The 27,383-nt window shown below is 43.2% G+C and overlaps 2 protein-coding genes across 3 annotated transcripts in view; one reads left to right on the forward strand and one right to left on the reverse strand.

Annotated features, from left to right (window-relative positions):
* Nucleotides 1-131: 131 nt before the first annotated feature.
* Nucleotides 132-10,727, forward strand: ccdc174 (coiled-coil domain containing 174; the record flags this gene model as incomplete). The annotated part of the gene is made up of 6 exons (XM_078206967.1): nt 132-227; nt 2,393-2,529; nt 3,841-3,935; nt 6,706-6,859; nt 9,440-9,595; nt 9,933-10,727. Coding segments are annotated over 6 exons (916 nt in total), but the record flags the coding sequence as incomplete, so codon positions are not given.
* A 3,165-nt stretch (nt 10,728-13,892) lies between these two features.
* Nucleotides 13,893-27,383, reverse strand: part of LOC144489017 (cullin-associated NEDD8-dissociated protein 1-like) — a 49,132-nt gene continuing 35,641 nt past the window's right edge. The window contains exons 9-15 of one of the 2 annotated variants that reach the window (XM_078206965.1): nt 26,820-26,961; nt 24,814-26,319; nt 24,497-24,592; nt 22,633-22,802; nt 19,519-19,683; nt 19,264-19,371; nt 13,893-16,304 (exon numbers count right to left, since the gene is read on the reverse strand). In XM_078206965.1, the coding sequence (XP_078063091.1) occupies nt 16,077-16,304; nt 19,264-19,371; nt 19,519-19,683; nt 22,633-22,802; nt 24,497-24,592; nt 24,814-26,319; nt 26,820-26,961 (2,415 nt within the window). In that variant the 3' untranslated portion in view covers nt 13,893-16,076. Of the gene's footprint in view, nt 16,305-19,263; nt 19,372-19,518; nt 19,684-22,632; nt 22,803-24,492; nt 24,593-24,813; nt 26,320-26,819; nt 26,962-27,383 lie in introns of those variants that run through there. The other variant, XM_078206966.1, reaches the window with a different exon arrangement.

The following is a 27,383-nucleotide window of genomic DNA, read 5'->3' on the forward strand; positions in this document are numbered from 1 at the left end:
CAACTTAGTATTTAGCTTAAAAGTGTACATGAAATGACTTGTATTTGGCTATGAGATGATTAAATAGCAGTTTGAACTAAGGGCTGTGTGTTTTTCCCCCCACCCTTTCCCTTTCCCTCCCCTCCCTTCAGGGTTGACTATGTGGATTCTTTAGGCCGATCTAGAAGATGCATGAAGAAAGATTTGTCAGAACTACTTGCTATGGACAAAGATCTAAAAGGATCAAGGTAACTATGAGTAAATAAAATCCAAAAATGTTTTTGTATTGCTATTTTTTTCAGACTTCAAGTATCCACAGTATTTTGCTTTTGTAGCTGTGAGTAATATGCCTTTCGGAGGAATGAGCTATAAGAATGGAGGCAGCGGTAGGCACTTTGTGAGATTTTTTTTTCAATCCTGTCATGGGATGCAGGTGTTGCCCACTAAGCCAGTATTTGTTACCCATCCCTAATTTCCCTTGAGAATAAAGTAAGAATCATAGAAACCCTACAGTGCAGAAGGAGGCCATTCGGCCCATCGAGTCTGCACCGACCACAATCCCACCCAGGCCCTACCCCCATAAGGGGTCTACACCTCATAGGAATATCCACGTATTTAGCTTGATTGTCCAGAACCTACGTATGTATTTCTAAACAAAATGTTTGTGCCTGAATGATCAATATTGGTATCGGAAATTGAAACATTTCTCTACCCATTATTGCATGTATTGTGTTCCTAGTTGGACAACAAGCTTTCTCTACAGTAGTTCAGACAGTATCCCATTTGTAGCAGTATTAATGGAGAGATGCATTATTGAAAGCTCGGTCCTTTGAATAAAATGTTAAACCAACAATCTCATCTGTTTCCTACAGTGGGCTCTAAGGTTGAGCGTTGTTATATCAGGAGCATGGAGTTCTTCTAGTATCCTGGTCTAACATTCTTCCTGAATCACATCACCAAAAACAGATTAACTAATCATTCCGAATGTGGCTGTTTGTAGGATGCAGGATAGCTGGCATGTTTGCCTGTGAATTATTCATTGTGTAAGCATTATGGATGGTTTTGGTGAGACTGCATCTCAAATAGGGTGCATAATAGATTTGTGTTTTTTTTTGTTACCTTTCGCTTGAAATGCACTGTTTATTTGTACTCCGGGTGATGTTAAAATTTCAGTCATTCAATGGCCTCTTTGGATAAGACTGTTAATTTACTGCTAGCTTCTGGGCAGTTTTGTTTGTGAATTTTTGTTCAAAAGCTACTGGGTTGAAACTGCTGCAGAATAATTTCACTGGGACCCTTCCAGCTGATGAAAATGGGAGATTGTTAGTTCATCAGAGTGAACTGGAACTTGAATCCTGTACCTGTAAGGTACAATCCACCATAACCCAGCCTCTTGTGCATTCTTGTTTAGACTTGCATCACCTGAATATGTAAACTATATGAGCTCTTTAATATCCTAAACGAATTGTTGCCTTGAAGTAAACTTGTCTTTCACACTATTTCTGTTTCATCGACTAACGACAAAAAAAAACTACCTTGCAGAAGTTCAGTCTGCTGTCGATATGATCCTTCCTGCTGTACAGAATCAGTCTAAGGACTTGTGCAAACTTTTTGCTATGGTTTGTTTGTGAGCTCCTTTGCATTTTTTTTCTTTATTCTTCCATAGGATGTGAGAGGGTGTCGCATTTATTGCCCATCCGTAGTTGCCCTTGAACTGAGTGGCTTCATGGGTTATTTCAGAGGGCAGTTGAGAGTCAACCATATTGCTGCGGATCTGAATCACATGTCGGCCAGATTTATTAATTGACGTTAAAATTCCACCAGCTGCCATGGTAGGATTTGAACCCATGCCCCAGATGTTTAGCTGGGTTACTGGACTACTAGTCAGTCAATATTACCACCATGCCACTGTTCTCTTTCACATTCATTTTAATTGAGTGGGGAATAGAGAGTTGTATTGGTTTTTTGGTTACCTGGCTCTGCTTAGAGCTAGCCTAATGGAATTTTATCACACTGATGCCCACACTGCACAAAATGCAATTTTCACTTTGGTGTGTGAAGTTACCAAACAATACATGCACTCAGTCAGCAAGACAAAGTAAATTGCAAAGTTCAGCCTTAGTCTTGTGCAAAAATGCAAGGTAAAGTAAATCTTAAAACTTGAAGCAGATCGCAATCTATCATGCTCCTTGCCTCTCTTCGTCCTGACTGGTAATCTTCAAATCCAAGTTTAGTATCATCATGTCTGGATTTGCCTCACCATCGTTTCTAACTTGGTAATTAATAATGGAACAAAAATGAAGCTCTGCTGCTTGTTGGGAAGTGAGTGGTAGACAATACTGTTCCGTGATGCTGTGACTATAGGTGTTGACATGGGTCTCTGCAATATGTCTCTGTCTTGAACTGTTCACAGGCAAGAAGTAGGAGAAAAAACTTTGCTTTCTGAAGACATGAAAAAGGAGCTTCAGCGACAACAGTGGGAGAAAGAGGAAGAGGAGGCCATGAGCAGACCAATAGGACCAATGCACTATGAAGATATCCGGCAAAATGGTATTAATTTTAATGCATATTGCACATTTTATTCAGAAATATCCTTTAAAGTGTCCTTAATTGATTAATCAACGTTCACAAAGAACAAAGAAAATTACAGGACAGGAACAGCTCCTTCGGCCCTCCAAGCCTGCACCGACCATACTGCCCGACTGAACCAAACCCCCTACCCTTCCCGGGATCATATCACTCTACTCCCATCCTATTCATGTATTTGTCAAGACGCCCCTTAAAAGTCGCTATTGTATCTGCTTTCACTACCTCCCCCAGGAGCGAGTTCCAGACACCCACCATCCTCTGTGTAAAAAAAAAACTTGGCTTGTTCAGTTGGTCACTTGCAGTTGATACTATTGGACATTACACTCTTTTCCTCTTAATTTTCTTCTCCTATATTTTCCTTTTTTCTGTTTTCGAGCTTACTTGTGATTCCAAGTGCACCAATTGCCTCCTGTACCTTATCCAAAATAACTGCTCTTTGTATGTGTATCTGCGCAATGATTATTGACACGCTATATAGCAAAGCTCCCAATGTATCCTGGTTGAAGCAGCAATGAAGAGGCTGAATTTACAATTCAGTCTTCAGCCCCTCTTGGTTTTTAGTCCAATTCTAACAGCAACACCTGCAAAGTTAGAGCCCTCTTATTTTAGCTTGTTCCAAAGTTCATGCTTGTGGCAGTGGTGGAGAGGTGAAGTGAAAGGAACAATTTAGTCTGTCGGATATCCTGGCTCCTGGAATTGCACATAATTTTGATCTTCCCAAATGTCGATTATTTTCTGCCATTGAGCCAGAGACTAAATTCCAAGCTTGCTTGACTGTTTTGCTTCATTCTTTTTCTAAGCTGTTTCACATGCTGTTCTCTGGCCAAAACAAGCTGTCAAGCCCTGCCCTCGACCTTGAGTAAGCTGGGAGTTGCTCAAAAGACAGCAGAATCTATGTGGGAGGGAGGGGAGGTGAAGGGCTTTAACCTGCTCTGAAGATTATTGGGGTATAATACCAGATAGGGGTTGACCCATGGCTCCTTCATTTGATCCACTGGAGGAGCCTCCAATTTAAATGTTATTTGGAAACTTCTCATGGTTAAAGCAGACATGGTTCAGGATTATGTAGTGTACTGTTTGCAGCTAGAGTTTGTATCTAGGCTGCATTTGCCACCTTCTTGGCTGCTGGCTAACAAAGCAAAGTCTTCAGAAACTTGGCAGTGAGTTGCTGGCCCAATCTGTCAGCTGCAAAGTGAGTTGCCAGAACCCAAAGTGTATGGGGAAAATAATCTTGAAAACAGATAGCTGAAAATTGACCTTTTTGTATTATAGAGGCTCGAGAACTGGGTGTAGGTTATTTTGCCTTTGCTCGTGATGAAAGTGCCAGGAAGAAGCAGATCGAGACCCTTGATATGCTGAGAGACCAGGTACATTTCCAATGTGCGAACGTATTGCATTTGAACAACATGGTTACAGCAGAGACACTGGTTCTCACAGTTGCTCAGCTGAACAAGACTATGAGTTGCTGAGCCAAATGGACTAGGAGCATTGGGCTTGTCAGGAATTGTCTGTGTGACTTTGTAAAGTGACAGATTGTACAGTAAGAGTTTTGCAAAATGTAAAGCATACCATGTGAATGAGCCTGTCACCACATGGAGGGAGGAATAGTTTTGGGTGGGGGAAAAAGGAAGCATAGAATATGGGTAAGTAAGCAGGATGTGGACAGTGGAATACTCTATGGATCCTTGTTTTCCGTTTAGGTAAATGATCTGCTGCACATAGACACAAGAGGGGGAGGTATTGAAATTTGGAGTAATACCAATTTGGACAGACAGTACACTGGATTATTGAGGAAAGACGTTGACTGGTTAGATAAGTGAATAATTCTGTGCAGTAGAATGTGAACAAGAATACTGAAAGGAAGTCAATCCTAAATGAATGGAAGAAGAGAGGTGTGCAGATACCTTAATCTTAAACGATAGAAATATGGGTAGATATTACCATGAAATGGCCAAAATTAGGCAAAAATAGCTATCTGTTTATTAGCGTTTTTATATAATTTCACTGAACACAAACAGAGGTGACAAATTTATTCAAGGCATTGTTGAAGTTGGAATACTATTATTTTTTTTTAAAATGTTATAACCATGGAAAGGGTAGTGTATAAGGAATGAAGGTCCCAGATTCAATTACCAGTCTGCACTGAGTTAACATACTGTGTGGTGTAGTATTCCAGTTGTTGTTACTAGATTTTATGACCATGAGTCATAAGTCGCTGACCATGAGTCGCTTCTCGGCCTTTTGGCTAAGATCAAGTGCAGTATGGATAGGATGCTGCACTTGATTGAGGTCATTAGGTTACATTGAAGCTTCATATGTTTCATATGAAGCAATTTTTAAAAGCGGCATCTCGGCCTTTTGGCTATGATGCAAATGAGCTCAAGTCTTGGAGGAGGAACCTCCCCCTTCTCCAATCGGCTTGGCTCATGTAGATCAGGCCCAGGACAGGGTGATTTTGGTCGCTCACCCTGTCTTGTCAGCCTGGATCTGAAATGTCTCAACTTGTTGAGACTCTGAATTGGATTTGATTTGATTGAATTGGAAAAGTATATTAAAAAAAAAAAAAAAAATTTTATGACCATGAGTCAAGGGGGGGGCAAGCTAGTCTAGGTTGCCCACTCGTGATTTTAATTAAGTGACATGCAGTGGAAAGTAAGTGTTTCTGGATGTTAGGTGAGGGTGGAACCAAACTCAGCAGCCCACAGGCGAGAATCTGTACATAAAGATCTGGCTTGGTAAATGTATTTGTCACACTATGTCGGGTTTAAGAACTCGCTACTGGTACTACTTTAGCCTGCACTAAAGAAAATTCAAGTGAGTTCAAACCCCACCATGGCAGTTTGAATTCCATGTTCTTTAAATCTGGATGTGGCCACCTGGAGTCAATAAACATGACCATGAAGCTGTCAGATTGGCTTCACTGATGTCTCTATGTTCGGAAGTCTTGACATCCTTACCTGGTCTGGTTTATAAATGACTTGAGTCCCACACCAACATGGTTGATTTTTAACTGTGCGCTTAAGTGGCCTACAAGGAGCTCCTGGATGGTGCTTGGGCTATAGAGAAGTATAATTGCATTTAGCTTCAACTTTAAAATTAATTATCCTGTAAAACATCCTAGAAATTGGAAGGAGATTTCTTGAAGTCTGGTTAAATTCATCTACAAGAAACGGTCAATAAATACCAGCGATGTCACAATGAAAATAATTTTAAAATGCTGAGTTGCTGTCTGAGAGGGAGCATTTGTGGGAAAGACATACATTTTTAAAGATGAGAGATTCTGACCTAACCCTCTTCAGATGTTCACACTTGAGACTGCCTCAACTGGGCGCTTTGTTGTACCAGAAGTAGTGGGTTTCTATGCTACAGTTGGAACTCCACCATGAATTTTTGGAAAAGCAAAGGTAAACCAAACAATTCAGTGATGATGATGATGGAGTTTGGCCAAACAAAAAAATTGGGGCAGTGACACAGTGGTTAGCAGTGCTACTTCTCAGTGCCAAGGATCTGGGTTCAATTCCAGCCTTGGGTGATTGTGTGGAGTGAGCACGTTCTCCTTGTGTTTCTGCTGGATGCTCCGGTTTCCTCCCACAGTTTGAGATGTGCAGGTTGGTGGATTGACCATGCTAAATTGCCCCTTAGTGTCCCAAGATGTGCAAGTTAGGGGGATTAAATACGAAGGGTTACGGGGATAGAGTCTGGGTAAATGTTCTGTCGGAGAATCGGTGCAGACTCAATAAGCCGAAAGGCTGCTGCCTTCATTGTAGGGATTCTATGACCAGCACAGCAGCTGAAGAGTTTATGCTGCAGTTACCATGCTTATCCTCAATTCCTAGTATAGCATAGTCAGTCACTGCTGTTACTTGAATAAAAGCTGTTGAGAGTAACCTTTTGACCTTGCTTTGACCTTTTCCACCCCTGTGGACAACTGTATTGTGTCAGGATTAGCAGCTGCTGCCTTAGAGAATCCTTGTGATGGTGTTTGAGAGCAGCCTTCATAGCAGTGTGAAGGAGCAGGTTCCTGAGCTGGGAGCTGTCTGTATTACCCGAGTGCACAGGAGTTAAGATTTGGTTTTTAACTGCCTTTCACAAATTCCAGTGAGAGTTGTGGTGGCTGAATTTTGCTTTCTGTTACAGACGATGGATCAAAGAACCAAACGAGAGAAACTGAAGGAGAAGCGTAAAGCCATGTTGAATGCTAGATTGGCAAAGGTTCGTCAGAGGAAGATGAAGAAACTGAAAGGCGATGGAATCGAAGACACTGAAGAGCTGCCAGAGCAGAATGAAGAAGGTGCGAGCAAATTGTGCTGGGTGAAGCCCAGAAAATGGGACATGTGGAAGAGCACTCAATTTAAAACAAAGATCTTTCCCATCTTTGTCCCGCCATGTATACAAAACATTGTATCCCTACAAATCCCTATGATGGAATATTCTCCATTTACCTGGATGAGTGCAGCTTCAATAATACACACAAAGCTTTTTCCCATTCAGGACAAAGCAGCCCACTTGATTGGCACCCCATCCATAAACATTCCGTTCCTCCACCACCGATACACATTGTGCCAACTACAAGATGCACTGCAGCAACTCACCAAGGCTCCTTTCAAAAACCACCATCTGCAAATTCCCTTCCAAGTTGCAGGTCATCCTGACTTGCAACTATATTACTATTTCTTCAGTGCAGCTAGGCCAGCATCCTGGAACTCCCTCCCTAACAGCGCTGTGTGTGTGTGTACCTACACCACAGGGACTGCAGCAGTTCAAGAAGGCAGCTCACCACCACCTTCTTGAGGGCAATAAATTCAGGCCTAGCCAGTGATGCCCCATCCTGCGAATAAAAAAGTACTATGCAGGGTTTGCAATAATAACCCCTGAAAGAGTGGGAGAATGCATGTTCCTTTTCATAGCTTCACTAAGAGAATCTATATGGGTGTTCTATGTTCCTTTCTGGGAATTTGAGGGTGAGCTACTTTTCATAGGGTTGCTTTATCAGTTAAGTGTATGACCAATCAGCTGATGAACGGTACTTTGACTGGGAAAATATATAATTACATTTTCATTTAAATTTCAGAAGTATAACAACTATGTAGTTTAAAAACTGGAAAATAATGTTTCTTGAAACTTGACTACATTTATTTAATGGTACAAAGTCTCTATAAAAGATACCAGACATGTGATGGACACTTTGACAAGGTACCACATGGTAGGTTGTTGCATAAAGTTAAATCTCTCAGGATCCAGGGTGAGGTATCTAAATAGATACAAAATTGGCTTCTTGACAGAAGCCAGAGGGTGGTTGTAGAGAGTTGTTTTTCAAACTGGAGGCCTGTGACCAGCGGTGTGCCTCAGGGATCAGTGCTGGGCCCACTGTTATTTGTCATTTATATTAATGATTTGGATGAGAATATAGGGGGCATGGTTAGTAAGTTTGCAGATAACACCAAGATTGGTGGCATAGTGAACAGTGAAGAAAGTGATCTCCAATTGTAACGGGATCTTGATTAATTGGGCTAGTGGGCTGACGAATGGCAAATAGAGTTTAATTTAGACAAATGCGAGGTGATGCATTTTGGTAGATTGAACCAGGGCAGGACTTACTCAGTTAATGGTAGGGCGTTGGGGAGAGTTACAAAACAAAGAGATCTAGGGGTACATGTTCATAGCTCCTTGAAAGTGGAGTCACAGGTAGACAGAGTGGTGAAGAAGGCATTCAGCATGCTTGGTTTCATCGGTCAGAACATTGAATACAGGAGTTGGGACATCTTGTTGAAGTTGTACAAGACATTGGTAAGGCCACACTTGGAATACTGTGTGCAATTCTGGTCACCCTATTATAGAAAGGATATTATTAAACTAGAAAGAGTGCAGAAAAGATTTACTAGGATGCTACCGGCACTTGATGGATTGAGTTATAAGGACTGGGACTTTTTTCTCTGAAGCGTAGGAGGCTGAGGGGTGACCTTATAGAGGTCTATAAAATAATGAGGGGCATAGACAAGGTAGTCAATATCTTTTCCCAAAGGTAGGGGAGTTTAAAACTAGAGGGCATAGGTTTAAGGTGAGAGGGGAGAGATACAAAAGTGTCCAGAGGGGCAATTTTTTCACAGTGGTGAGTGTCTGGAACAAGCTGCCAGAGGTAGTCGTAGAGGCGGGTACAATTTTATCTTTTAAAAAGCATTTAGACAGTTACATGGGTACGATGGGTATAGAGGGATATGGGCCAAATGCAGGCAATTGGGATTAGCTTGGGGGTTTTATAAAAAAAAAGGGCAGCATGGACAAGTTGGGCCGAAGGGCCTGTTTCCATGCTGTAAACCTCTATGACTAGTTAAATGCAACTTTTATACAAATGAGTAGATCTGATTATACACTGGCAATAAAATTATAATGTGTTTCTGATCATGTTCCTACCTTGTTTAGTTATTTGAGCCTTTCAATTTTTCATTGGTTTGCTTGCCACACTTTATTCCATGTACTAGCCCAGCCATGGGTAATGGGCTGGAACCCTTCAGGCCCTGTCAGTGACTCCATGAGAAGCTGTGCAAGTGAGAGTTGGGGTGGCTGGCTTTTTGATCCTTTTTCTTCGGATTTTATGGAGAAGGGGGTAGGTCCACGTTCTGTAGCTCTGAGGCAGGATATCAAAACTACATAATGTGGTTCAGGTCCACAGGATGTATATTTTAAAGTATGTTGTACCATTTCAAAAATTCCTTCCTATGTTGGAGCTTAAGGTGTTGCAGGAGTATGATGCTCAACACTAAAAATATAGTCCAATGTAAGCAAGGTACTGCCCTTTACAATTTCTTTACAATAAAGTCTCAATTAATTTACAGCTAATCATGTCATCCGTGTAATTTTTTTTCATGTGCAGATGAAGTGACTCAGGAATTAACATCCACAGCAGCAGAACTGGATGTAACACAGAATGAAGCTACTTGCCCAAGGAATAAGGTGGAGGTGGTAACACAGGAGCGGAAGGACACGAAACCTGGAGTACCTCACATCCGGGAATGGGACAGAGGAAAAGGTAACTAGATTGGTATCGAATGGCGGGATTAAACTTTGGGAAGACGAATAGCATGGTATTCTTTTTCAGAAAATGTAGGAGATTTAATTGGTGTTCTTTAAAGTAGGGACGTTGGAGGTTGGGCATTATTCTGCATGGACTCCCTGCCTTTGCATTCTATGAAATTGACATGGATCAGAATGTGATGGACCATGACCAGCATTGAGATCCAGCATTCCTTAACCCCCCCCCCATTCATTGCTGCAGATATGATTAAAGTGCATGGTTCCTACTTACTTTGAGGAAGCAGGTAATACATCAAATCTTTTAACTTGTGTTTTATTTTTAATCATTCCAGAACTACTGTTTGGATACTGGTCTAAGAATCGTCCAGATCTCAGAGATGAGAGACCATCAGAGTTTGCACCCCCTTCAGAGTATTGTAGAGATTTCAAGAGGTCAAATAACCATGGAGGCTGGAAGGGCCATCCCAGATATTCCTACCAGCAGCCTGAGCAAAATGGGCAACAGCAGTACACAAATGTGGGAACATCACAAGCAAATTTGGAACCGGATCAATCTGCAAGAATAAACTCCCTGGACGATATGTTGTCTTATTACAAACATTCAACCTGAGCAGTGATGAGCCAGCAGGCCAAGGCCTTTTTGAGACTGTTCTATCCTTACCCTGGCTCTGGCTGTCACAGGTTGCAGACCAGGTTAAAATCTTTTCTGTGCTACATTCTGATTGCTTTTGTTGAAATTGTCAGTCCTCATTTTCACACTCCTGTACTTACACTCTTGTTTTATCCAGTGGAGCACATTTAATCTTCTGTTTATAGTAACAGCAATGTGCATTACTGTAGCACCATCGCTAGGCTTGTCACAGTTGAAATAGTGGAAGTGACCTAAAGTTCAAAGATGTGGGTTTTAAGGCAAACCTTAAAGGGGGAAGAGGGAGGCTCTGGTACTGTGGAGAAGTTGTTGGAAGGAATTTCAGATTTCTGTGATCTCTAGGCTAAATATCCATATCTATGATGGCATTATCTTATTCATGAAAGGTGAATGGAATTCTTTTAACAGAACAAGATCTTGACTTCACACCACCCCACCCCCCCACCTTCCACTTTTAATAAAATCAAGTTGCTCATTTGCTCAGAGTATGGTCCTTGTGTTGCTGTGCTGTGGAAAAAAATCAAACTGATGCATTAATGGCTTGGGGAAGATGGCACAATGGTAATCCAGTGGCCTATGTTAATGCTTGATTTCCACTCCATCTGACGAAGGAGCAGCGCTCCAAAAGCTAGTGGCGTTTGCTACCAAATAAACCTGTTGGACTTTAACCTGGTGTTGTTAGACTCCTTACTATGCTTGAGGGACACAGAGGGACCTAGGTGTGCAAGGCCACAAATCCTTGAAGGTGGCAGCACAGGTGGAGAAGGTGGTGAAGAAGGCATATGGTATGCTTGCCTTTATAGGACGGGGTATAGCGTATAAAAGCTGGAGTCTGATGTTGCAGCTGGATAGAACGCTGGTTAGGCCACATTTGGAGTACTGCGGCCAGTTCTGGTCGCTGCACTACCAGAAGGACGTGGAGGCTTTAGAGAGAGAGTGCAGAGAAGGTTTACCAGGATGTTGCCTGGTATGGAGGGTCTTAGCTATGAGGAGAGATTGGGTAAACTGGGCTTGTTCTCCCTGGAAAGATGGAGAATGAGGGGAGACCTAATAGAGGTGTACAAAATTATGAAGGGTATAGATAGAGTGAACAGTGGGAAGCTTTTTCCCAGGTCGGAGGTGACAATCACGAGGGGTCACGGGCTCAAGGTGAGAGGGGCGAGGTATAACTCCGATATCAGAGGGACGTTTTTTACACAGAGAGTGGTGGGGGCCTGGAAAGCGCTGCCAAGTAGGGTGGTGGAGGCAGACACGCTGGCATCGTTTAAGACTTACCTGGATAGTCACATGAGCAGTCTGGGAATGGAGGGATACAAACAAATGGTCTAGTTGGACCAATGAGCGGCACAGGCTTGGAGGGCCGAAGGGCCTGTTTCCTGTGCTGTACTGTTCTTTGTTCTTGGGGGTGGGGTTTTATTGCACACCATAGCAGCAGTTACGTCTTTGAAATGGTAAGTTTTTTTCACAAGCCACTTAAAAAAAATATATGTATGAAACCTCTTAATCCCACTTAGCCCCTTCCTCTAAGATAACCCCTCACATGGGGCTACCTCCTACTAAAGCACCAGCCCTTTTCTCTAACTTTTTTTGTTCATTTGTGGGACATGGGCACCACTGGCTGGCCAGCATTTATTGCCCATCTCTATTTGCCCTTGAGAAGGTGGTGATGAGCTACCTCCTTGAATCACCTGAAGAGCATGGGCTGTGGGTTGACCCATGATGCCGTTAGGGAGAGAATTCCAGGATTTTGACCCACTTATTGAAGGAACGGTAATGTATTTCCAAGTCAGGATGGTGAGGGGAACTTGCAGGTGGTGGTGTTCCAATGTATCTCTGCCCTTGTCCTGTATGGAAGTGTTTGTCGGTTTAGAAAGTGCTAAGAATCTTTGGTGGACTTCTGCAGTGTATTTTGTAAATAGTATACACTGCTGCCACTGAGTGTCAGTGGTGGATGTTTGTAGATGTGGTGCCATTCAAGTGGGCTGCTTTGTCCTGGATGGTGTCAAACTTCTTCGGTTGTTGCACCCATCCAGGTAAGTGAGGAATCTTCCATCACACTCCTGACTTGTACCTTGCAGATGGGGGACAGGCTTTGGAGAGTCAGGTGAGTTACTCTGCAGTATTCCTAGTCCTTCACCTGCTTTTGTAGCCACTGTTTGAGATGAGTTCAATTTGAGTTTCTGGTCAATGTTAACCTCAAGGATGTTGAGTGGGGGGGATTCAGTGATGGTGGTTAGTGTCACTCATTGGTGATGTCATTGCCTGGCACTTGTGTGGCATAAATATTACTTGCCACTCATCAGCCCAAGCCTGGATATTGTCCAGAACTTGTTGCATTTGAACATGACTGCTTCAGTATCTGAGTCATCGTGCAGTCATGAACATTGTGCAATCAGCAAACATCCCCACTTATGACCTCCTCATAGAATCCCTATAGTACAGAAGGCCATTCAGCCTGCACTAACAGGCCCTATATGTGTAACCCCATGTATTTACCCTACCAATCCCCAACACGAAGGAGTAATTCTCAACTCACCTCTGGAATTCAGTTCTTTCATCCATGTTTGAACCAAGGCTGTAACCCTGGTGAAACCCAGATTGGGCATGACTCAACAGGTTATGCTTTATGTTTGTAGAACCTCTCGAGGGGATACATACAAGTGATGGCTAAATGCAGACTTTATGTAAACTGAGCAGATGCTACACATGTAGCATAGGTGGTGGGCAAACTTATTTCAATGGGGTAGTGTATATAGAGAAGTGCAGAAAGTGGCAGATTGCAAGGCAGACCTAATTACCAGTGCTGATGTGTGTCTTGTTCAATACAGGTGTTAAAAATGTTAAGCTATAACATCCCTTCCTCCCCCCACCCAGGTATCCAAGTAAATTGAAAGCACAGCATTTACAAGGAGCAAAGGGGCAGGGGGAAATCCTTTCAGCCAAAAGTTTGAGAATTAGCTCTAAACTCCTCCTCCTCCTGTTTTGCTGTAGGTAGCAATCAGTCTGGCATTTCCTAGACCCGACAGTTTTGCTCAGTGCTACACTATTGGGCAATAAGGGAAATTAGATTTTTTTTAAAAAGGTACTCACTGTATTGAACATTTGTGCATTGTTAACAAGGTTAGCTACAGGGAGACTGCATTCCAGTATTTGGACTCCTTTCCTCTTTCCCCCCCCCCCCCCAACCAAATCTCCTGAATAAGTGAACAGGACCAGATGAAACAAAGCATAGCCATAAACAAGATGACAATAGTCTTAGATGGGCAAGTTATTTTGTCTGTGATGGAACACTATGTGAAAGTTTGGAAACACAGTGGGGTGAAGTCAGTGTCAAGAGGGCACCCTGTAGACCTAGTTCATCTTTAACATCCATGGGCCCCAGCTGAAAATGAAGCGGTAGAACACAAGAAATCTTCATCACCCTGCTGAGTTCTTGACACTCGTCATCTGATTGTGGAGGAGGCAGTAGTTAAAGGGAAGTCAGTATGTGATGGAAGTCACTTACCTTGAGATGCTTCCATTTCTCTTCACCGATAACAGGTTCAATAACTCGAGGCAGAGTGTAGCATAGACTAACAGAGGAGATTCCCTCACACCTCTAACAAGGCATGCACAACATACGGCAAGAGCCCTCACAAACAACCCCGTGCTTCAATCTTTATTTTTATAATACCACTTGCTCCAAAATATTCATGAACTTTTAATATAACACTCCCATATTGACAATTGCCTTTGACTTTTTTTAAAAACTGGAGAAGTTGCAAACTCGTCACTATATTGCTTTGTGGCAGTTTTCCAGTACATTGTGTAGCTGATCAGGTTCAAAAAACATCACATTTATAGCTTGCAAACTATTCAAGTCATCTTGCATGTTAAGCTTATAGATCCAAGATACCACAAGACTTATTTAGCAGCACTCCATCTGGTCCAGTGCTTGATGGGCAGCCAATATTTCAATTGGGCACAACTGAAAGATCAAACAGACCTAATGTCAAGCAGTCTGCCACACAGTTCTGTGTACATGACAGTTGCCACAGTAAGGTGACATTAGATGCCAGTAATGCATTTGGTAACTAATGGGTGATTTATTTACAAGCTGTGCTGGAGACATCTGCATGTTAATCACCACCACCACCCATTCTCTACCCCATTGTTTTTAAACTTCCCAACTCCAATACTGATGAATACATGAAAGTTGACACTGGGAGCCCAAGTAGACTGCTTCACATCAGGATCCCAGGTTTAACAGTGCATTGGCGCAAATGGACTCTTCCATCCAATTCAGATTTTATTTCTTAAAAGAGCATGGTCATGTATTGCATGACATTTAGCGTTAGCGAAATTAGCTGTGCCAGAGAGCAGAGGAGTAGAACATGCACTTGCTTTAGTTGCAATCTTCAGCAGGGAGATAATTCAGTTCAGTTCATTTTATAGAGGGAGAAAGTGATTTGCTTGCATCATTTTCATCCCCTAATGAACTGCTCCCATGTGGTAAATATGGAAATGCTTCAAAACAAATATTTCTTCCCTCCACCACCCCCAGTGTTGTGTTGGGGGGGGGGGGGGGGGGGGGGGTGGTGACTAAAGCACAGCTTGTCTCAGTCCAAAGTTCCTCATCAGGAGAACATGGCTGTTGAAAGTTGAAACTAAAAAAGATGCTTGGCAGGGGGTTGGGGGTGGTGGTGGTAGGAGCAGGGAATCCAGCAACCACCACAGAGGGATATACTCTGCCTGCAGCCTATGGCCAAGAGAAATGCAATCTGCCACCCAAGCCACCATCTAGGGGATCAAGTCCCAAACTATTGCTTCCTTCAGTTTACTTTTCACTCCTCGTAGCAAGTAAATCATTGTCTGCGGTAAGAAATACAAAGAGGATTGGAAAAATCACCCAAAATTGCCAGGCCAATGTGACTAAAAATGGTCCATTCAGACAGAACAGCAATGGTCAGGTTGCATTTATGTGAGCTACTGTTGCTGTGCCAACACACAATGTTACACCCAGGGTCTATATCAGTCTTGTAACTGTCTTGTTCAGTTGACTGGCCTTTCCACTCCTAGTCTATTTCCTCACCCCCATATAGGTGCCTCTTCCCAATCAGTATTTTTCCTGCCTTCCATCGAGAATGGTGCAAATGCAACCATTGCTGGCAGCCCTGCATTCTCACCTGGTAAGTGGTTGAGCCTCCTGGATCGTGCTGTGAGCACTACATCCAAAAGAGAGGTTGAAACATGCACTGAATCAGTTAGCCCATCATTGAAATGGTAGAATTCAGGTCAGTACTCAGGGTGAGCATATAATCTTTCAGCAACCAATAAATTTAGTTTCTGGACATACAAGTAAAATAGGACAGCTGAGAAGTAATGCCAAATTTGAAAATCTTTGGTTAGGGTGACAAGATCCCAGGCACATCTCCAACTTCAGAGGCTTCATTTTGTGCCTCATGAGGCCACTTCAATAATGCTCAAGTTAGGACCCTTCAATCTCTTTCCCTCCCACAGCTGTTTGCCCCTTTCTTCCCAATGAGGAGAGCGAGTCCAAGTACGAGCAACAGTCACCCTCGAGATTCCCAACATTCCAACACAGTAGCTGGATGTCGGGTGTGGCAGAGGGCACACTATATGGACCATGTTGTGAGCACCAACATCCAGAAACAAAAGTCATGCAAAGGCAACAGAGACTGCCAACCCATTATACCAGCCATTGCGCTGATAGGAGGGGCTGCAACAACAGAAAAAAAAACAAATGGCAAGATATAAATAATATCACACAGGAGTTAGTTATGAAGCCAAAGCATCTTGTTTAGATCCTTTTGGTTTGTTTTTTTTTTTAGCTGAGGTCCATTGTTTCCGTACTACTCGCTGATGTGTTGTCTTTCTGAATGCTTTCAAAAATAGCCGCCATCTCCGGGTTGGACCGGATCTGCGACTGGAACTCTGCCATCAGTGCACTCTTCTCAGCCTCTGGGATGGTGAGTAAAGCTGCTACTGCCCTCATCGCTGAGCGTTTCAGCTCATCCTGCTTCTCAAATTCCTGCTTCACCGAGTTCGCCTTTACCTGCAAGAGAAGGCAAATCAGCATTATACCTGTAAATGTGGATATGGCAATGTGCAGAAATACAAATGGGAGTCAAATCGAGGCCGTGTTAAACCTGCAGAAACCATTGGTTAGGTCACAGTTAGAATAGTGTCCAGTTTTTGCACGTCACTTTGGGGAAGATATCAAGCAGATGAGCGCAGAAGGGAAGGAAATTAAGGACCCAGTTAACAACGTTTGGTGAGGCAGGTGGAATAATTTTCTCATTTGAGCAAATAAGAAAATTGGCGTGGAAGGTGGCATTGTGAGAAGACATGCCGGAGATGGAGAAACTGGGGGAATGGAATCCTTATAAGCAGCACAACGGGATGAAGTGCAGTCAAGGTGGCTTCAGGAGTTAGTTGGCTTATGACTAGAGTCTAGTTGATAAGATTATCCTCAGAAATGGAGACAGAGAAGCTGAGGAAGGAAAGGAAGAGGAGAAAGAGGGAGAGAGGGGTGAAAATTGGAAGCATAGCTGCTGAAATTTTCTAGTTCAGGCCAAGAGCTGGAAACAGCACCATTACTCTCATCAGAAAACACAGGGGAGGTAGAGGACCTGATCATGAGTGAAACAATTCCACCCACCTCAAGGCAATAGCTGTTATCCATACAGGTTCCAATATGAATATTGTTGCTACAGGGAGATTGTACAAGGTTGTGAGAGGCCTGGATACAGATGAGGGGAAGGCAAACTCCCTTTGCAGATAGATCAGCGATTTAGATTAACAAAAGCAGTAAATGCTGGAAAATCTCAGCAGATCGGACAGCATCTGTGGAGACAGAAGCGAACTAGCCTTTCAAGTGCGGATGACGCTTTGTCAGAGCTATCTACAGATTTAAAGTGATTGATAGATGGATTAGAGTGGAGAAAATTGCTTTCACCCAGAAGGCGATGGGGATGTAGAACTCATTGTCTGAAAAGGGTAAGAGAGGCAGGAACCCTCATCTCATTTAAAAAGATGTCTGGATATGCACCTGTAATTCTGTAACCTCCAGGGCCAAGTGCTGGAAAATGGGGTTAGGCTAGGTGGCACATTTTGCAGCAGAGACATGATGGGCAGAGTGGCCTCCTTCTGTACCATAATTTTTTTTACATTTTGTTAATGTTCTAACAATTGGAAATGGAGGAATGCACAAGGATGTGTTGAGGGGATGGGAGTGCAGTACGTGAATAACTCCTTATGAGAGCCAGCACAGATATGATAGGCAGAATGGCCTTATGGGCTGTAACAATTATGATGCTATTCTGTTTGGAGGAAGTGAGTGGAATTAAAAGTTCCAAGTAACAAGTTCAGCCAGGTGGAGGTTCATGGGGACTGGTTGCATTTCCATTCAAGGCAGAAGCAGTGGATGGGCCCCCAGACTATTCTGGAAGGTGTAGCAAGGATGTCCATGGTGAAGAGACATTTAGGGACGGGAGGGCCTTCAAAGTGTTGTGGACGTAGGTGGGTAGAAATCAGTTTTAAGGGGCAAAAACAAGCTAGTGACGAGCCAACCAGGGCAGCCCTCTCTGTGGATCTTGGGTAGGAAGTAGAAGTGGGCTGTAGAGTCGAGGGATGATTTCCAGAGGAGATGAGGTCAGTGATCATTTGGGAAACAAGTTGATGCTTTTTGGTGGGGGATATGGTCCAGTGAGAGGTAGGAGGAGGTTTCAATAGAGTGGGATAACAGCATTAAGGTGTTACCATTGAGCCATAGTTAACAGGTGAAGAACTGCAAGTGTACAGAACACCCAGAGTAGGAGGGGGACAGTAAGACCCATGAAAAGGCTTCACTTCGGACAAGCACCTGTCCTGCTCATTACAAAAGGTAGGGAATATAGTGCCTTTAGCCCACTCCCCCAGTGGTACAACCAACTCTCCACCTCAGCTTCCTTTCCGTTATTTTCTCTTAGCCCTTTAAGCTGAAAGGGAGGGAGGGAAAGATTATGAAGATTTAAATCCAACAAGCATAGTGCTGGCTAATTATCTATGTGGATATTACGATAACCTTCACTAAAAAGTGTTCAGCAATCCCTGGCAAGGACTTGGAGATCTATTATCTCAACCCAAGGACACTGCTGCATGAGTTTGCCCTAGCAGTGTCCTATGTACCACCATCTTCAGCTGCTTTATCAATGACCCTTCTTCCATCATAAGGTCAGAAGTAGGGATGTTCGTTGATGACTGCACAATGCTCAGCACCATTCACGACTCCATATGTCCATGTCCAAATGCAGCAAGACCTGGACAATATTCAAGCTTGTGCTGGTAAGTGGCAAGTAACATTCATATCACACAAGTCAATGACCATCTCCAAGAGAGAATTTAACCATTATCCCTCGACATTCAAAGGCATTACTATCACTGAATTCCCCACTATCAACATTCAGGGGGGTTACCATTGACCAGAAACTGAATTGGACTAGCCATATAAATAGTGTGGCTATAAGAGCAAGTCAGAAGCCAATAAATTCTGCAACTAACTCACTTGCTGGCTCTCCAAAATATTTCCACCATCTGCAAGACACCAGTCAGGAGTGTGATGGAATATTCTCCAATTGTCTGAATGAGTGCTGCTCAGACAACACTTGAAAAGTTCAATACCTCCAGGACAAAGCAACCATTTGATTTGCACTCCATCCATCACCTTTACCATCCACTCCCTCCACCACTGGCATGCAGGGCAGCAGTGTGAGACACATGGAAATTCGTGCACCAATTCACCAAGCCTTTCACAACAAGCAGACGCATGGGGAGACCACTACCTACAAATTTCCCTCTTATCTGCATAATACCCCAACTTGGAACCTGTTCCTGGAGTGTCACTTAGTCTTAAGCTTTCTAACAGCACTTTCTAATGGAAAGTAGCTCAACACTATCTTCTCAAGAGCAATTAAGGATGGGCAACAAATGCTGCTCTTGCCAGCAATGCTTCCATCCCATGAACAAAGGCTCACCTTAGTAGTGCAGGTTGCACGCAGGGGCTCCACCAGTCTGTCTAACCTCTGAAGCACGGCACTGGGGCTAACAGCTGACAATCGCGCCAACATGATGAAAGTCAGCATCTGCAAGCCAGGAAGAAAAATGAAGTTATTTCAGAAGGAACCAGAAAGTAAAATGCACAATACTGGGTTGGGCCCACTCACCACCACGCCCCTACATGTCCCCTGCGCAAGAGCGCCCCTTTGGCACTTATGGATAAGCTCATTTACCTTGATATCATAATGATCTTTTAGCCCATCTTCCACATGGTTCAGAAACTCAAAGATGTCCAGCCTGTCGAGGCAGCTGTCCAATAAGGTGTACATACATTCAAAAGCAGCTTTCCTAATGTCAAGCCCATCATCTACCGTGTGTTTGAAAGGTCCCATTTCTACCTGGAAAGAAATGGAGGAAATAGTCAGGAAACCCAAGGGTATTACACAAAACAGTGGGAAGTATTAACATGGCAAGTGTGTAAATCAGAGTGGGAAGTTGCAGCAAACAAACCCAGATTTCATCATTCATTGCAGCTGCATGTACATCTACCAGATCTGCTGCTTCCCCCCCCCACCCCCCCCCCGTAATTTCAATGAACTCTTCATTTGTCTTAGGCTGTCTATGGAATTTTTGTCATTCACTGGGCTCTATTATCTTCCACGCATTTTTATTTATTGTCCAGGTTTCTGAGGCAGACAGAAAAGTAGATTAGAATGTAGCATCTTATGTTACAAGTTTAAGCTTTCCTGTTTACATAAACTTCACAAAATTATTTCTGTCTATTTCTACCCTTCTTCTAATTTCAGCCTCACCTCCACCATCTTCTGTTATAATTTGTCTCAGATAGACAAACTTATTTGTTCCAGACTAACACCGTCCACTTTAATTTTCACTCTAGTTTCTTCTAATGTATTCTTTCTAACTACCAATGTCTTTTTGGTCTTCATACTCAATCCATTTTCTAAATTTCTAAAATATCTTAGATCAAGTAGGATCTATAGGGCATCTTCTGATTTTGACAGTAATGCTGTGCTGTCGACACATCGCAAGTTTACTTTCTTGCCTCCTCTTTTTACCCCTGGAAGTACATCAAATCCTCTGAATATTGCTCTGTGTACACCTAATTTTTATAACAGTACACAGCATTGTTGTACTCCTGTCGCCACTTGAAACATATCAGATTGTCCATCTACCATGTTTCCAATTGGTCCCAATAATTTTCACATCTTTACAGTCAATGTCACATTTCAGCAATGTCCATTAGCTTTTGGCTTCTTCATTCGTTTTACTTCTTTATATTTATTGGAGATTGTTCAAGAGTTAAATTCTGTTCCTACTCCAATCTAAATCCAGACTGTGTTTCACCAATTTCTGCTTCATGTGTCATTATTTCGTTCCATTTTGATTTCTAATGAGAGGACTCATTAAGCTCATAGTTATAAACCGATTGCACTCCATTTCTTTAGGTTTCTTAGGTAACAAAAGTCATTTGGAATGTATCCTTTGGTACATATTTGATCACAAATTATCACAGTTATCGCTTTAATTCTGTTTCTCCATGAGCTTTTAGACATTCTCTTGTTACTTCATCTATGCCTGGAGCTTTGCTTGTCCTCATCAATTTTAGAGCATACTTTACCTCTGGTATAATGTTTGGACAATCAATTGCCTCCATGTCTTGAGGACTCCCTTGATTAGGATCATCATATAATTTGTGTACATATTCCGTCCATCTTCTTGCTACTGCATCTCATTCAAACAATATTTTAACTATTTTTGTCTTTTCTGCACCCACAATCTGTTGTTATTCCTTCCTTTCTACCTGTCAACAATTTCACCTTCTGGTACATTAACTCATTTTGAGAGTTGTTACTGAATCACACATCACATTGCACCATTTCTCTTTAGCCTGTCTACGTGCATTCTTTATTTCCTTTTCAATTTCATCATACTCAGTGTGTTTCTTTTTGTTCCTCTTTCTATCATTCCTAGTATCGCATCTGCCATCCACTCATCTCTTTTTCTTTTCCATTTTGGTAATATTTCCTTTGCAGCATGTTGTATACCGTCTCTCATCTTTTCCAATTTGCTTCTTTCTATTTCTTGTTCCACACTTCTGTTGTTTCTTCAATTCTGAGCCATTGCCCCCCTTCTGATGTTCTCAACTTTTAACAAGTCAGTGTCTAAACGGTTTCACATATTTTCCTTTTTGGTATTTTCAGTTCCATCTTAATTTTTGCCACAAGTAGACAATGATCTGAACCTGTATCCACACTAGGATATGTATGTCCTTTATACTTGTTCATTCATAATTCCTACTAAAATTACACAATAAGAATATTTACAGAATTAGGTCACCACAATACCAAAGATGGAAAATTGACAAATACTGTCGCACAGTGGCACAATGATTAGCACTGCTGTCTCACAGCACCAGGGACCCGGGTTCAAATCTGGCCTGGGTGACTGTGTGGAGTTTGCACGTTCTCCCGTGTCTGTGTGGGTTTCCTCTGGGTGCACTGGTTTCCTCCCACAGTCCAAAGATGTGCAGGTTAGGTTGATTAGCCATACTAAATTGCCCCTTATTGTTCCAAGATGTGTAGGTTGGGGGGGATTAGCAGGGTAAATATGTGGGGTTATAGGGATTGAGTCTGGATAAGATGCTCTTTTGGAGAGTCGGTGCAGACTCGATGGGCCGAATGGCCTGCTTCTGCACTGTAGGGATTCTATGCATTTAGTGTCTTTTGCAACCGAGGCCGGAGTGTATATTTCCCAGGCACAAAGCTGAGGATATAGCAGAGATCGGTCACACTCAGGTATTTCCTTGCCTTGCACCCACCAGGGATTGGTGGAGTGGTCACACTCCAAGAAGGCACAGCCATTTTAATGAGGACAGGAAGGTATAACTGATTCTGTCATGCCATTTTTCCACCTCACTTCCCGAAGTGGGATCCACTGGGAAAGACTCTGCTGCCCCTCCTCTGAACCTGTGGTTCTGTGATAGCACTCGTGCCTCAGCGTCAGAATGTTAAGGGTTTCAAGTGGCACTCCAGACACATGAGCTGAAAATCTAGGCTGACATTCCAGTGAGGCACTGTCAGAGCTACAGCTTTTCAAATCAATGTTAAAACAGCTCCATCTGCCCTCTCATTCGGACGCAGGATTGAGGAATAAAGGAATTACGTCCAATGTTCTGGTCAATATCGGATAAAGTGGTCATTGTTGTTTCCGGGACCTGCTCCTGCAAAATTTGGCTACCACATTTGGGATTTGGTAAGGCCATTTGGGATTTGAAAAGACCATGGGGAGCACTTTATCTTTTAAAGTCTCCTGTGTGACATGCTTACCTCTCTGATGAGCTCCTTTCTGACCTTGGTTTCATTGTACAGCTGTGGAAGCACTGTCTCCAGCAGGTCCCTGATCAGGGAAGGCTTATTGTGAGCTGCGCAGTTGAACATCACCAAGGCTACACGTCTGACATTAAGATCTGGGTCCTCGAGAGTCCGCAAAAAATCTCCTGTATAAAAGAATGGGAAACATTAACGACTGCAGATCAGCAAGTCATTCTCTTTTGAAGAGTAAACTTCCCAATAGCTGGTGTTGCTGCCCTTCGCTACCTGGATCTGCTAACCTACCAAACCGATCAATTCAAAGCCTGTCAGGTGGAGACCATGTGTGAAGCTGGAAAGATCCACCAAGAGGCTGAATAGAAATGCTTGTATTATGGTGTTGGGCTAGGACAGAATGAGGTTACCGTAATCCCTTGGTTGAACAAGTAGGCAACATTCCAAGGGATGAAATGCTCCTCAAGCATCTGCGTAAAACAGACAACAGTGAAGAGGCAGCTGTCAATGGAAACCAAGACTTGGCAGAGGTAAAGTGGGTAGCCAAATTTCCAGATGGATTTCATCAGCCTCGAGTGTCCAACCTCACGTGAAGAACAGCCACCTGGGCAGTGCTGCCGAGCACTGAACATTCATAGAATTGAATCCCAGCAAAGGAAAGGACTGGTGCGCAACAAGAAACTTTGGCAAGGGAAGTCGCTGGAGAGCAAAATGGTAGCACACAGGGCCACCAATCCCATTCGCAAACTGGCTGAAGCTGACCAAAGTCTGGCCCTTACACTCCGTTCATTCAGAGCCCCACAGAATGACACGTGTACCCTTAAATATAGCTGCGATTGTTGGCTCAATCCATCAAAGCTAGACCTAGTATAGCGTACTCCTGCATCATTTCAGACTCCGAGTCAGTAAGTCGTGGGTTCAAGATCCACTCCAGAGACTCAAGCACATATCAGGCTGTCAGAGGAGCTGTGTATCACCAAGATCCAGGCCCCACCTGCCCTCTCAGCTGAATGTTAAATATTCCACAACTATTCAAGGGAGCACAACGATGTCGTTCCTCTCCCTAACCAACATTTATCCCTCAAGCCACACTTGAAGCAGCTTATCTGGTGATTATCGCATTGCTGCTGTGGGAGAATGAGGTGCTATATTTCCTACATTACTATAGTCACCACAATTGAAAAGTGTTATATAAATGAAATCTCTTTCTTTACTCCTATAGAATATTCTACTGTAGTGGCACTATCTACACAAGAAAGAATTCAACTGTCAGCTACGTCAGGTCCTTCAGTTACACCATGCACATTATAAAAACAGCCTTCCTTTTAACAATCTCCAAAACCAGGATGGGTGGGGGAAAAAATGCTTTGAAACCCTCCCCCCGCCCCTCCGGAAGATGCTACCCCTTTGTTATTAATTTCCTTCTCCCTCAACTGCCACCCTCTCACTTTTGCAGCATTAGTTATTAGTTTGCCCTCTGGTGTTTTGTACAACTTCCTATTCATTACACAAGTCTCTGGTGTAGAGCAATGAGCGAAGCACTTACCACTGTGGATGTGCAGGTAGGTATTCACCCAACAACCACATTTCAGCAAAGGGAATATTCCAGCCAGGCCCACTGGCCAGTGATGAGAACGACCTTCATTAATTTTTTAACCCCTTTCTAACACTTAGGTAGTGAGCCAAGTGTAGATTGGATAACTCACCCATAGACTGAGGGTTGAATCTGGGACCTCATGGCCTGTATGTTTCAGCACTATGATGGTTGGTGTCTTTATCACAAGGCTGTCAGGAGAGGGGAATTGGTCACTGCCCTCTCTTACTTTGTACCTACTGGCAGGAGCCACTTCTCAGTTGCCAGACTCACCTATACAGCCTTTCAGCAGCGGATCAATCCCCTGTGGATGGTCTGAAATTGTAAACTTGACAGCAGTCACCACTGTACTTCGAGCATAGGCTGAACCTGTGGAGGCATTCAAAGTTTGAAACACTTAAATGAACAACTTTCTTCAAATCATTGTTTGTGTGTTCTTGCATTTGATGACTGCATTTTACACTTCAAAACTACCTCATTGGCTGTGAAGTCCTTTGAGATGTTGTGAGGGCATGAAAAATTATATATAAAAATACTTTTTAAAACTTTGGATTTGTCCTGTTCCACAAAAAACTTGTTCCCATATTTACCTGATGTGAGTTGTTTCTTCAGCCTGGGCAGCAGGTGGGTTGGGTCAATGAGGGTTAATTTTCCTAAACATTCGGCCACCACATTCCGAGTCCCCTCTTCAGCACACTCGCAATTTTTGAACAGCAAGGCCCAAATGTCCTGGACGTGAGGTTTCAAACTATCCGCTGGGGAAGAGCTGATCACCTCTTTCAACGAGTGCAGCAACAGGTACTGTCGCTTGGGCTGACTGCTGATCTCTTTCAGCATGAAAGGAAGATATTCGCTGAGGTTTCCCACACTGATGTTTCCTAATGCATAGGAGGCAGCTGACTTCACTTCCTCACTAGGTGACGAAAACGCTTCAAGAATGACCACCTTAAGCTCCTTTTGTGCACCCAAGTTCATGGTGCGGCCTATCTCGCCTAAAGAAAGTAGAGCCAGCAAACGGACTGAGTCAGAAGATTTGGGGTTCTTCACGTCTTGGACAAACTGGTTCACCACCGTACTGGCATCCTTTGGACAAGCTGAGGTAAGTGCAGCTACACATTTAGCCACAGAGTAATAAGCTTGTTTGTGCAAAACCACGCCACCACCTGGTTGAGCTGATGAATAGATGGTTCCTGTCAGCTGCTTGAGGAGCTCCATGTAGCCCATGTTGGGAGTCTTGGATACCACCAAAGCCTGGAAGAAATCTAAAATGGCATTCAGCGCCCCTCCTTGGAGCAGTGGTGAGCGAACAAGGTTGAACAGTTCTGTTAATATTGACCCACCAATCTTAGACACCGACGATGGATAGACTTTGGCCAGTGACGTCAGGAAGGTGATGGCCATCTGAGAGACATGCATGTCACTCTCCCCAATCAAGGTTGGCATCTCCTTTAAGACTGATTCGATCATCACCGGCTTGAGACTGTCACCATAATTCTTAACCAGAATATCCAGTGCAGCTAGGGTGCTGAGTTTTAATGCACGCTGGTTCTTCCTGAGAAAAGAGGCCAGGATCGGGACACCCTCACCAAGAATTGGGCGCAGGTCAATTTTTAAAGGAGAGCTTGCAATCAGGGTCAAGGTTTTGACGGTGGTCAGTCTTGTGATCTCATTTTTCAGTCGTTCAAGGAAAATCTGCAATGTGGGGTTCAGGTCAGCACCTAGGTTGTCTCCAAGATTACAAATGATCTGTCCCATGCAGGCTATCGCTCTCTCCTTCACTTCTTGGTCGATGTCAGATGCTTTCAATCTCTTTAAAGTGCTACTAAACAAATCCTTCACATAAGGCTTAGCGTCAAATGAACAAGGCTTGCCTAGTGGTCGAATCACCTCTATAAGTTGCTGAGTCACCAGCAAGGCCTCGGAAGTGATCTTATAGAATGGATCGCTAATGCAGGCTACTGTTGGTGGCAACAATGTCTTGATGTGGGGGTGGAACACTTCTGGGGGATGATTGCAAAGGATGACATGAAAGAAGGTCAGTGCATCAATCTTCATGTTTGAAGTACTCGATTTGTCAGTGAGAGAGTAAATAATGCCTGTAAAATAAAGAAAATTGGATTAGTTTACTGTAACTGAGCATTCAAATAAGTACTTCTCCACAAGTTTTTTATAAAACCTAAGTCCATCCAGAACTTCAATTCCTCTAATAGGAAACATCCCACATGCATCAAAAAGGTACATGGACAAAGCAATTCATTTGGTACACAACGCTTTCTAGCCTCATATCACCTTCTCACACTGCAACCTTTCAGATTTCTATTTTATTGGTACCACCAAGGTCTATACTCCTTTGAACTTTTATCTCTTGTTCCTAATTCCTCTGGTGGGGAAGTTTGGAAAACTGGCCCTCTGCTTGGCACTCCAGATAGCAACGTGCATGAGAGCAGGAATTCAGAATTTGTGGGATACTGAAGCTTTGGGGAAGGGAGCAGTGTCCCACTTTTCTGAAAATATGGCCTGTTGGTGCATTCCTTACCAACCCTAGGAGATGTACTGTTTTGAGTTTCTCTGCACCCACTGCTGCCATTGTTCATACCTGGTACCAAGGCTGGTATATGTTCTGATAAGCCTCCGGGTAGGACACTGGCCAATTCGGTGAGGAGGTTGAAACAGCCTTGTCGAGTCTTCATACTTTTCTCCTTGAGCTGCTTATGCAAAGCTTTCACGATACTAGGTACCTGCAGGGTAAGGGATATGAGGAGGAGGCAGAGGAAAAAGAAAGGGAGAGGGTATACACATATATATGAGTGGGAATATGGAGGAGGAGAGAAAACATTTAAAAGTATCAATTATTACACAATAATCTGTTGATTTAATTTCAGAAGACACCACATACAATTACATAGGCCTGAATCTTTGCTCCTGCATCAGGGGCACAGAGTTGGGAAAATCCCAGCTCCGCAAACCAAACTTAGGGGCCTCCGATGGTCAAATTTTCATTTGTGGTGGGGGCCGGTGTTAACAGGAGTCACGTTTGTCACCCACAGAAAGAATTCAGAGGCAACACAGGGACTGCCGAGATGGGCTGGGTGAAAGACTGGCCTCAGTAACCCAGCATTTTGTCCCAGTTGCAAAAACAACCCCAATAAAACATAAATCA

The sequence above is a fragment of the Mustelus asterias genome, unplaced genomic scaffold (assembly GCF_964213995.1).
Source record: "Mustelus asterias unplaced genomic scaffold, sMusAst1.hap1.1 HAP1_SCAFFOLD_1925, whole genome shotgun sequence".
In the NCBI taxonomy this organism is placed as follows: Eukaryota; Metazoa; Chordata; class Chondrichthyes; order Carcharhiniformes; family Triakidae; genus Mustelus; species Mustelus asterias.